This window comes from Pleurodeles waltl, chromosome 10 (genome assembly GCF_031143425.1).
Source record: "Pleurodeles waltl isolate 20211129_DDA chromosome 10, aPleWal1.hap1.20221129, whole genome shotgun sequence".
Lineage (NCBI taxonomy): Eukaryota > Metazoa > Chordata > Amphibia > Caudata > Salamandridae > Pleurodeles > Pleurodeles waltl.
Genome location: NC_090449.1, coordinates 674,923,081 through 674,935,425, shown reverse-complemented (window position 1 = coordinate 674,935,425; position 12,345 = coordinate 674,923,081). Strand labels below are relative to the sequence as shown.

At 42.0% G+C, this 12,345-nt stretch overlaps 1 protein-coding gene across 8 annotated transcripts in view; it reads left to right on the top strand.

Annotated features, from left to right (window-relative positions):
- The window catches only part of DIP2C (disco interacting protein 2 homolog C), a 1,002,241-nt gene that overhangs the window by 797,419 nt on the left and 192,477 nt on the right, over positions 1 to 12,345 (top strand). For all 8 annotated transcript variants that reach the window (XM_069211176.1, XM_069211178.1, XM_069211177.1 and 5 more), the window contains 2 exons: positions 2,852 to 3,060; positions 11,656 to 11,770. In XM_069211176.1, the coding sequence (XP_069067277.1) occupies positions 2,852 to 3,060; positions 11,656 to 11,770 (324 nt within the window). The remainder of the gene's footprint in view (positions 1 to 2,851; positions 3,061 to 11,655; positions 11,771 to 12,345) is intronic.

Here is a 12,345-nt window from a genome sequence, read left to right as displayed (position 1 = left end):
ATACCGTTTACAAGGGACTTATCTGTGTGCCAGGGCTGTGCCAATTGTGGGAACAAAGGTACAGTTTAGGGAAAGAACTCTGGTGCTGGGGCCTGGTTAGCAGGGTCCCAGCACACTTTCAATCATAACTGGCATCAACAAAAGGCAAAACGTCCGGAGGTAACCATGCCAAGGAAGGCATTTCCTTAAAAACACCCACATCCTTCCCATGAGGAGGAGAGACGCCACTGTCTGGACCCAAAAGGAGCGTTGGCGTACTTCCTCAGTCGTACAAAAGATTTCCGGGTGGATGATCAACTCTTCGTTGGGTATGTGGGTGCGAAAAAAGGGAAGGCAGTGCAAAAGCGTACCATCTCTCGATGGGTGCTTCTTTGCATCAAAATGTGCTACGTTTGGCCAAGAAGCAACCTCCTAAGGGCTTGCGTACTTATTCCACCAGAGCAACTGCTGCTTCCACTGCATTAGCATGCATGGTTCCTGTCCTGGATATCTGCCAGGCAGCTACGTGGGCGTCCCAGCACTACTGTCTGGACAGTCAGGTCAGCCGGGACGGCTACTTTGTTCGGTCCTGCAGGACTTCCTAGTATGATCTTGGTTAGCAGCCCACCACCGAGGATGGCATTGATCGGGTGTCTATTCTAAGGTAAGGAATCTTCAACTAGAAGTCTCAGATGTACAAGTTACTTACCTTCGGTAACGAAATATCTGGTAGAGACATATTCTAGTTGCAGATTCCTTACTGCCCACCTATCCTCCCCGCTTGCAAACTGCTTTCTAGGGACAGGGATTCCCCCTTTCAGGTCCTTAGCTCTGGCGCACCGATCTCAGTGTTCTTAGCAGCTCTGCACTTTGGCACAGAAAGTCATTAAAAGAAACTGAAGTCACTGCGCGAGGGTGGTGTCTATATACTACTCCTGATATCATCACGGCGGCTATGACGCCAACGACCCAGTGGAGTCAACCAACGCCACCTACCGACACGCAAGGGTATTGCTTGAAGAAAAATCTCCAGATCCAGTCTGACGCCTGGGGAAATTCAAAGGTAAGGAATCTGCAACTAGAATATGTCTCTACCAGATATGTCGTTACCGAAGGTTAGTAACTTGAACTTTCCCACCCCTCTCTTGATTGTCATCAGAAATGACTGTCTTCTAAACTTTACCTGGTTGGTGCTTCTTTCAGAAAGGTACCAGGAAGGGAAATATCTTGAATTGTCGAAGATGCCCTTCAATTGAGAGCATATTAGACAGAAGTCCTTTTTCTGAAATGTCATCACAACTGTAAACAATCTTTAAAGTCTGATCCCATTAGGCGCCTTCAGGCTGTTCATAGTCACCATACTATTGAGCTGTGTGCACTATGGGAGATTTAAACAAAAGTTCATGTTTAAAGGTGGGCACTGGAATTATGTGGCAGTTTTAATGAATTAATGTGGCACCATAAGTCAAGTAGCAGAATGCGGCTAGTTCTGCTGAAGTGTTATTTTGGTTTATTTTAACATGTGAATTCTAAATATGGAAAAGTTTTGTCTCAACAGTGTCAGTGTAAAACCTGAATTCCGCATTGAACAACTGAAGGGAGACCTGGTAATCTTTGCAAATGTTCTGCCTTTGCACAGCGCTATGCGTAGTGCTTTTTTTGTAATTTCTGATCCCTTCCAGTAGGAAATTTTTTTGTTGAAGTCTGTAAATTATGGAGCAGATAGAGGATTATGTGGAATTGCAGTAAACCCATATTTATGCAGAAAGGCCTAAGCCACAGATTGACATAATTCAAGTGGCTCTGGGTATACTGTCTCGGTAGAACTGCATGCCATGAAATGTAAATTCTTTCTGCATAAGTCTGATCAGATACACCTAATTTCTCTTGCGAATGGTGCTTCCTCTTTTTTCAACAGTGCAGATGTCCTTTTTGGCAAAATATATAATCCAAAATAGGAACCATGTTCTTACAATATCCTCGACCCCACCTCATTTGAGCTTGCAAAAGAAATTACATCATTAAAATATACAGTTTTAAAAACAGAGGCACCTCTTAGATTCCAGAAATGCCTTTTGTGCTTTGGCAAATGACGGTTTCTCATGTAATGTTCTTTATGACAAATATATAACAGAATTTTCAGATATATTCTGAAATCGTCCCATCGCCAAACACTGGAGTTCATTAAGATAACCTAACAAAGCACATGAAAATACGCAAGCTAGGTGTACAAATACACAATGAAACAAGTACAACATTCCGAATTGGCCTTAAACCTGCACCCAATAAAATGCATCCACCAGGCTTTCCTAAAACAACGCAATGTTGACATAGTGAGTTGCCTGCTCGTGCGTCAACTCCATGTTATGCACAATACCCAGCTTCAGCCTTGGCACCACACACAGCCGTCTGAATTTCTTCTGGTGATTAGTCATTAGGTCAGACTTACTTCTGTATTTTGAACATCTTGTAGAGTTTCCATCAATTGCTGCGTGGTGTTCAATAATACTGCTGTGCAGAGAAACAGCCTGGAACATATGATTGGTTGATCAATAACCTTTACCTAGGACACCCGGAATTGTGGACATGTTTTCGAGAGATTATCAAGATGAAAGCGGGTTGCTTTTGTGGCTGCTGCTGTCTGAGGGGCAAAAACATAGTTATGATTTTAAAATATATATTTATATAAATAAAAAATACAAAATCACGCTTTCTTCTGGCACTTGACTTTGTAACCATGTTTCTGATGGCCTCATGAAAGACCATGTTGTGTCTTGTAAGATTATAGTTATGAAGCCAGTGAATCCATTTTATTCCACTGTTGTTTTCCCTTGAAGCTTCCATTAAAAACCAAACATTTTGCATTTTACAGGTGTTCCCCATGACAAGCTCAGGTGCCCCCATCAGCGAGTACCCCTTTATAAGGACTGGACTGCTGGGATTCATTGGACCGGGTGGGCTGGTGTTTGTTGTGGGCAAAATGGATGGTCTAATGGTCGTGAGTGGACGAAGACACAATGCTGATGATATTGTGGCAACAGCATTAGCAGTGGAACCCATGAAATTCGTCTACAGAGGAAGGTTTGTTTTCTACTATTTAAAAATAAAATCTACTCTTGAGGTAGGAATGGGTTTCGTGGTTGGAAGGGATCTTGTAATTTTTATTTTGAGGGGGATCACTGTAGGAAAATGTATGTATTGGTTGCTGACTATAGATGCACATTGTATGTTCAGATGTGGATATGAGGTTATTATTTACCCACAGTGCATTTCTCTTGGAAATGTGTTTGCCCAAATAAATCAATTGGCAAAGTAGAGTAAATATTTATTTTGTAGTTCCAGAGCAATCCCTGTTGATCCCCAAATTGTACACGTTGAAGTAGGCATGTTCCTAAGTACTGACTCGTTAAAGAAAGTACAATGCTCATTGTTTCACTCTTTGAGACACAAAGTTGATTCTTTCACCCTTAGTATCCATTTATAAAGCCAAAAACACCTGCTGCCCACAAATATGCAGATGTCTTTGTCTCAGTAACCTGCTGGCAGTGGAGTCCATCAGTCACATTTGGATTCCAGACTGTTGCTAAGTATTTATTAACTTGCTGCCAATTACTCCTGCCAGACCTTCTTGGTGTGTCTCTTGTGAGATGATCCCACATACCTACGTCACTTTCCAGTCCATTCATACCCAGACTGGCTTTGTCACTGCATACTAAGAAGTTTAGTTTCACTATCATTTTTATTCTTTACCCTGCAGACTTTACTGGTGTGTGTATATTTATTTTTGTTTATACCGCACAAATCTAGCTCAGAGTTCAAAACAGCACTACTTCATTATTATGTGACAATCATGATAGTGTGTTTAAATTCTAATATACTGTAGCACCACCCTGACTAGAAATCATTCCCGTTGTGCACTGCCAGCTTGCCTTCACTGACTTGCCTCTCTTATTTGATGTCAGCCAATATGGAGTCTTGGCTCTGATTCTGTGCAAGGATTTTCTTTTGTCTGAACATAGAAAACCTGTATTGTATGTTCTGAAGCTCACATTTGTAAAAGCCAGGTCCTCCTTTGTCCTCATAAATACAATTCTAAAGAATGTCGAAGGTCTTCTCTACCTTTTTTTCATGGTCATCCCCGAGTCTCAGTATCCCTGCTTTGAAAAACACTGATTTTTCAGGTGGAATTTCCTATGGGCTCAATTCATTAAATATCCTGTGTGTCCTTTTGCCCCCCCTGCTCATGTGTGTCATTTGTCAATAAACCTCACATATTTAACAATAAACACCACTTCTTTCTAAAACCATGCTGTGACAGTCAAAGCAAAATAGTGTATGATTGCTGGACTGGATCATTATCAGTTTTCTTTGTCCATTGTAATGCATTTGATGTATAGTATAATATTGAACCATTTCACATTTATTCAACTCAGTATATGTTTCTAGTAGATTATTACTTTGCATTCTGTGTTGTTAACCAATTTTAGATTATATTTGATTTTTGCACCGTCGTCCAAGGACATTATCATCTGTTGGGACGGGCAATACTATTGTGGTGATCTCATGAAAAATAGCCTCTGATTGTCTTCACTCTCCCCAGGGGTACAGGCATAGGCTCAACAAGTATACCGATATTAGGCATACTAAAATCAGAATTTTTACTATGGAGTCTTCATATTCGATACAGGCATAGGTCTATGGAATTTTCTCAAGAAGACTAGTTTAGTTGCATCTATATCCAGACAGCACCTTATAGTAATTCTGGTAGCCAGTATTATTTCCACACCATAAAATAATCTGCTGCTTCTTTGCAAACTCACCCGACATTCTATTCACACTCCTTAGATGAAAATATTCCCTTTATTGACCTTTGATTCATGTGGGTATTTCATACCGATGGGATGCACAGGGCTGTTGATGCCTCAGGGTCCTGGCTTGTACTCTAGACAAATGTATACATTACTACATACAGACACCTTTTCACTTCTTAAAGGTTGCTATTATCAACAACCACTGCATCACTTCAATTCCTTATATTTTCGAAGAAAATGTTTTAGTCTTTGTAAAGAAAGTCTAGGCACAAATGCACAGTTGAATTGATTGGGAAATTCTCAAAGGTTTAGTGGAATACTTTGTTATTATCACCCAAGCCATTCATTGGCTTTTACTTTTTAAAATAAAGCTTAAGATACATCTCTGAAAAGTCTTGAAAACGATTTTTTTTTATGGAATATGGTCTGAAAAAAAATCAGGTGGTATTAAAAACATTCATCTTTACAACGTTTTGCCAAGCTAGTAGCACATGGCATCTTCAGTACTGATAAATAAAGGATTATACTTATTTCAAGAGTTCCTTGTTGTATATTTTGTGTTTGTTTGGCAATTGCTTGTCTACCTAAGTCCTATTTTGCTTTTATGATTTTAGACTTTGCTTATTTAAAAGTGTAAGATAGCGATTTCAATATAGTTGTGTTCATATTGACTCTTCAGTTCAGGTGCTCTTTATGTGACGGCGTTGACCACTAATGTCCAAGACTACTGGCTATATTCCAGCACTGTAATATGTTTCTATTCCCTGTTTCTCTACGATGGGAATTCTACCAGCTGCACGTAGATGAACAACTCATTATAAGAAAATCTCCATAAGTGCCAACTCAATCATTGCCAGCCATTGCTGACCCTGGTCCAGTAGTTTTCTGCATTGATCGAGAAAAGGAAAACCTTTAGATTATTGCAGCTGTAATAACACTTATGGCTTTGTGACTACGATCAAACAGGTTTAGTTCATAATATCCACTTGGGTCTTCATTCACGGTCTCAAAGAATGTCATCTGTTTTCTTGGGAATTTAACAGTTTGATAGGGAAATTATACTAATTTTCATTCCATTTGTCCTTTTTTAAGTTACCAAAAGAAATGACAGTTCAGTGGTTTTGATAAGAGAGAAATACTGCAGTGTAATACTTAATACTTTGTTTAGTAGTTTGTCCATTTTCGGCTTTTCAAGTCAGACATTTTGTAGGTTTGAGGCTCACTCTTGGTGATTGTAGGTTAGATAACTTGCGACGTTGAAGTGGGGATTCAGTTTCTGACTTCAGTTGCGTTTTGTCAGTCCCATAAAGTTAGTCTTTAAACCCTCTGACTAGGTTCTTTACTTTGGTCATCACACATAGAAAACGATGTTTTGGAATGTTTAATCACTTACATTTTCTGTTCACATTGTGTGTTCTGAAACTCCATCGCATAAACATGTGATATGCATGTATTCACATTTTCTGTTCTTTATTTTAAGGCACGTCTGCCTCTAAGTACAAGTTACTTACCTTCGGTAACAAAATATCTGGTAGAGACATATTCTAGTTGCAGATTTCTTACCTTATAATTTCCCCCAGGCACAAACTGGATCCAGAGATTTTTTTTCGAGCAATACCCTTGCACATCAGTAGGCGGCGTTGGTCGACTCCGTTGTGGTCGCCGTGATGACGTAGGGAGTAGTACATAGACGCCGCCCTCGCGCAGTAACGTCAGTTCTTTTCTTTCCGCACCACGCACTGATCCGGTGAGAGCTACCCTAGGCTATTTTTTGCCCGAATACGACCGTTTTGTCGTTGTTCGACTTCTTTCCTGATGCACCAAGCCCTTGCGTCCATCATAGCAAGCTTTGGATTGGTGTCTGTACTTAAGGTTTACTTACGCTTGATCATATAATCAGAAGAGGTAGCATCAGTGTAAAAAAAAGTACTGAAACATGCCTGAGGCACCTTCTCTTTAGTCTTAGTTTCTGAATCTATTATAGTGACTTTACCAAGCTGCTCTCTTTCCCATAAATGTATGTCATTTCTGATGTATTCTTGTCTTAAGCCCTTTTCCCATCTTCTTTATAACTCACATTCTTCCTCTATGCTTACTGAGCTTCCCCGCACACAGCCCAGTGATAACACCTGAATGCAGTGCAATGTAGGGTACAGGGTTGTGCCAAGCTGTTAAAAGACCTTCTTGAAAAGATACTGACTCACAACCTCTGGCATTCGTTTTCTTTTACATTGTTTGAGCCAGGTGTCTCCAGCGTCATCTTGGGGGTTCTCTTCTAATATCTATATAGTGTGACCTCCTTCCCATTTATCCTTTGGCACAACAAAGTTCTTTTTCAGGAATCTACTGCCAGGTAGCTTTTTTAGAAATATGTCTTGAATGAATCAATCAATGTTTATTGCACGATTAATTAAAATCGCTACAACAGATTAAAATAGATTAAAAAGGGAAAATAAGAATAAACAGCAAGAAACACCCTTCAAATGCCAAAGCTCTTAAGCAACATACTCCCATCTAGCCACTATAAGGTGCATAATCATAACATCCTTTATCAAAATACAGGAAAATACAATAAAAACCCAGAAGAGAGTCCCACCCTGGATTCCCAAAACACAATCTGTTACACAAGATAAGCACCCATTATGACTCCTTCTGCGGGCACCAACTAATTGTTCAGCTGTTGACCCAGTACCATATCCGATGTTCCCCGGGACCATCTCAGCTTTTTTTTTTTGTTGCTTTAGAAAAAAAAATAGATGTACAAAGGTACGTACCCAAGGCCCTACTTACATACCACAAAACCAACCAGACTCAAATGAACTTGCCCGATAGCGGTTGACTTCACAAACTGATGAACTATAGAGATGAACTATAACAATCGACTATAGGAAACAATACAAACTCAACTCAGCCAATTAGATCATGCTGAAGGAGAACAGAAGCCAGCGACTTGGGCCTGAAGCTGCTATGCATAGATTGCCTCTCTCAGCTTGTCATCCAGGGCTAAGTAAAAATGAGGGATAGCTTAGGTGACAGGAGCCATTTCGTCAGAGCCGTTTCTTTATAGGCCCCCCTCCCTCTGTGAATACCCATGCTAGTTTGGCTCCTTGCCTGGCGTAAGTCTAGACACAGCTTGTAAAAAAAACAAAAAAAAACAAAACAGGCTAGTTCCATGGGGACCACTGAAGTGAAAATAAGTCTTAATGCTTCATTACATGTTCTCACCCCATGTTTCAAGAACAGAGGTTTTAGAAGTAGGCGCCTTTCTGACGCCAGGCATGGACAGCAGCATACAAGATGTACTATCGATTCAGTATGGTATTTACACAAGTGTTCATTTGTGCACCTGCCCTTGTGCGATCTTCCACTTCTGTTGATATTCCCAGGTACGTAAAGTTAAAAGGCGGATCTGCAGAATGTTCTGGAACACTCGCTCTCCTAAAGGTGCTTTTAGATAAGGCTGGCCTTTGGTGGTTACGTAAGATTCAAGCAAGCCATCGGCTCCACGGATGTCCCTGACTATGGAAATATCTTTGTCTCCAGAGGCTTGCACGCCAAGCTCTTTCAGTTTTTTCTTCAGTACCAATTTCGTGATGGCAGGATCTGTGGAATTGGACGGGGCCAGGTTGAACTGTTCCTCAGCCTGTGTCCAACTACTTGTTTTGTCTTTGAAGATAGCTTTAAAGACCCTCTTGAGGCTGCCTGCCTTGGCCCTCTCAAACACTTTGATAAAGCTTTATCATATCCATTTTGTACATTAAGTCCATACTTATTATGTCTAATTCAAGATGTATCCCTGCCTGCCTTGTTGGTCTGGGGATCTTGAGAATCCTTTTGTAAGCTCTCATCTGGGAATTCTCTAGTGTGGCTGTCAATTTGCCCGGAAATGCCCAATGGCCGTAGGTAATTGCAGGTAGCAATTTTGCTCTTATCACCCTCCTTAATGGTTCAAATGTGTGTGCCTTAAGCAGTTGATGGAGTTTTGCTAACACATAGGAGATTTTCACTGCTTTAGAAGTCAGTGCCGCAGCCTGGTGTGTCCTTCTCCCCGTATTTGATAGCCAAACCCCCAGGTAGTGATATTTATCTTCCATCTCTATGCTTAAAGGACAAAGTTTCTATATTATATGCAGATTTTCTGTCTGACGGCTGAAGACCAGGACTTTAGTTTTACTGCTTTAGCTTTTAAGGCATTTCTTTCATTGTAGCCATGCAATATGTCAAGACCCCTTTTGAGCCCAACCTGGGTTTGGTGAGCAAAACCATATCATCCGTGTATTGAATTATGGGGAGGACCAATTGCCCCAGCCCTGGAGGAAACACATTTCCTCTGAGCAACTCGACACCTAGATCAGCTGTGTATAAGTTAAAGAGGGTGGGGGTGATAACACTGCCCTGTTTTAGGCCTTTGTTGGTAAAAATCTTCCTGGTCGCATATCTTTTTGTAAATTTTATTCTTACCCAAGTGTCAGAATATAAGGCCATTAATGAAGCTAGCAATTTCCTTGGTATCCCCCAAGACGCTAATTTCTTCCAAAGGATGTGCCACACCAACCCATCAAAAATCGTGCTATAATCAATAAAACATGCAAAGAGCAGAGGCGATGTTGGTTTTAGCGCTTGTTGCCCAAGATATGAGAGTGCCAGGACATTGTCTCACGTAGCGGAGCTAGGTCTAAAGCCTGTTTGATATGGTGGGATGATGCCATTCGCTAAGATCAATTCTTCTAACTCTTGAAGCAAAACCCTTGCATATGCTTTGCCATCTACGTCCAATAACGCTATCAGCTATTCAGGGCAGATGGAACCCCCTTTTTCATAAATGGGTTGAAGGATTGAGCTCTTCCAAGCCGCCGGAACCACTGAAAAATGTAAGCAGTCATTAAATAGAGCGGTCAGGGGTACATCCCAATATGCTTGATCTTCTCTAAAAATACTCCCTGGTAGGCCATTGGGACCAGGAGCCCAATCCTTCCTCATTTTGCCAAGGATCGTTTGCACTGTTTTAATGGTAATAGGAGCAGTTTTATCGCATGCCCATCCATTTAATTGAGGCCAGCGGTGAGAACTTGATCCCCTCCATATTTTGGGTCCACATAGAGATTTCCCACATGCATTTCCCAATTGCTGGCAGAGATCACGTTAGTACCAGTTTCAGAATCATAGAGCAGTGTGCACGCTTGCTTCTCCCTTCTCACGTCTCCAAGTGTTCTTAATCTCTTACTTATAGGGAGGCTGTGGCTGTGACTGTGGCTGTATCTGACGAGGAGCCGGCCAACTTGGTAAAACAATGTACGCACCAGCACCCACGCCAGAATCAGGCCCAACCCTGCTGCTTCCACTGCTCCCACCTGGGCTTGCTGAACTTGCTTATTGCCTCTGTATGGAATTTGTGGGCTTGCGGTCCGCCGCCTCCACAGCGGTCATTGGTGGTTGTCAGTGGTTCACTCTGGTTGCAGGCCAGGGACCCACACACAGACCAACAGAAGACAGAAGATAGACCAGCACTCCCAGTGCCGGTGTAGGTGAAGACGCTGGGAGTAGGAGGGCCCACTCTGACCCCCACTAGGCCCTCAAAGGACCCCATCGACTTGCAGGCTGCCCGGGAGGGCGGGGGGGTGCGAAGTGGGATGAAGGGTCAAAGGGCCGGTCCAAGCGGCTGTAGGCCAGAATCCGAAAGTGGGGGCCCGGATGGCAACCCCCTGTAGGTCTCTGTATCCAAAGGGACCTGGCAGCAGCCACAAGCTACCTCCAGGCCGCTGCCTGGCTCGCCGAGTGCTTTGGGCCGCATAGGAACAATCGGTGGACATACAGTGGCCCATGTAGCGTGTGTGGCGTGTGCTTTGGTCCACACCGCACCAGTCCCTGCACCTGACTCCCGGCTCTGGGGCAATCCTCAGTCCGTGCAGCGAGTGCTTTGGGCTGCACCAGTCCCCGCACCCGGTTCAGGGACAATCCGTGCGGTCCGTGCAGTGCTGCCTTCCCAGTCCGTAGTTCATCACCAGCGTCACCACGTAGGCTTCACAAAACCGAACTCCCGGCAATATGTCTTGTTTAATGCATCAGAGGCATTGTTGTCTTTGCATGCAGCTCCTTAAAGCCTCCCCTTTGTATGATCCACCTCACAAATTTCATGATTCTTTGGCATAAGTGGAGGAAGATAGCATATTAGGCTGCCTTTAAGTTCAGATTCAGAAACGGAAATATATATGAATGTCATCCTTACCGTACCCATGTAGTTACCAGGTTTCTTTAGGAGCTCAGCATACTAAATTGACTCTCACTGGTTTGAAGGTGATGCAGAATATCAGTGTCAAGGTGCATTCATTTGTCTCAATCTTGTCTCCCTTTTCAAGTTTGAAATGTTGACAAACAGGTTAATTAGCCAGTTGCTGCACAATATAAGGCTTTCATTCTTGTTCTTTGCTGCTTCTGAAGATTGGTGCTTCTGAAGATTGCTGCAACCAGCCAGGCTTTGTTGTTTGCACTAAAAAAGTAGTGCAACTAACTTCACATTTAGGTGCTGTCTTTCAACCTTTCAAGTGTGACCACCACTCCTTGGGACATAGACATTTTCTAAATGATATGTTTTGCGTGGGAGATGGATAGTATCCTGTTCACCTTTTCATACATGACAAGTTTTGCCTATGAGTGGTTTTAGATGTGAAGTTGATATTTTAAGTGATCCTCTTGTGTAAAGTTTTAGTCAATTTTATTTATTTTACTGTAAGTTCCCTGAACAATGTCAGTCACTATCTTCTGCTCCTGAAATTACCACCGCGATTAGCATTTAGTATGAGGAATTGACAGTGCACGTAGCTTGCATGCTTCTGACCATTCACTAACATTATTTTCTATGTCACAGAATAGCAGTATATTCAGTTAATGTCCTTCATGATGAACGAATAGTCATTGTGGCAGAGCAGCGGCCCGACTCCACGGAAGAAGACAGCTTTCAATGGATGAGCAGGGTGCTGCAGGTAAGTAAGGCTGTCACATGAAATCTAGAGAACTTGATTGCACAATTTATATTGAATTCATAGACTGAGTACATGGGGTTTCGTGTGCTAGAGGAGGGCAGACATTCACAAAAGCGATAAGCTTGTGCAATTCAGAGAATGCTTGCAGAGGAAAATTAATTGAAAATAATCATAACAATAAAGAAGTCTGTATCTTAGTGTTGTCCTCGAAGCAGATCAGGTTAAAGGTGGAGGATCAAGGTAAGTAATTACCAGGAGGTGGCACTAAAGCAAGATATTCATATCCTGTAGCACTAGTGCTGATTATGAGTAGGTACAGTGCCTAAGCAAATAGTCACATATGGAGAACCAAAACATATGTGGCTTGTGGGTGAAGATGAAGCAGATTGTAGTTGGAGGTGTTTTGCTTTCACTAATGACCGAGCTAACAAAAATCTCTGGAATGCACTTCTCAGTTCAAAGAAGAAATTTATTATTATTTCACCACCAGGTTCCTTAAAAAGAAGGTTAACAGATTGAAAGCACCCATTCAAAAATAGTCACAACAATGAAAGGAAAATATACCAAAATGATTC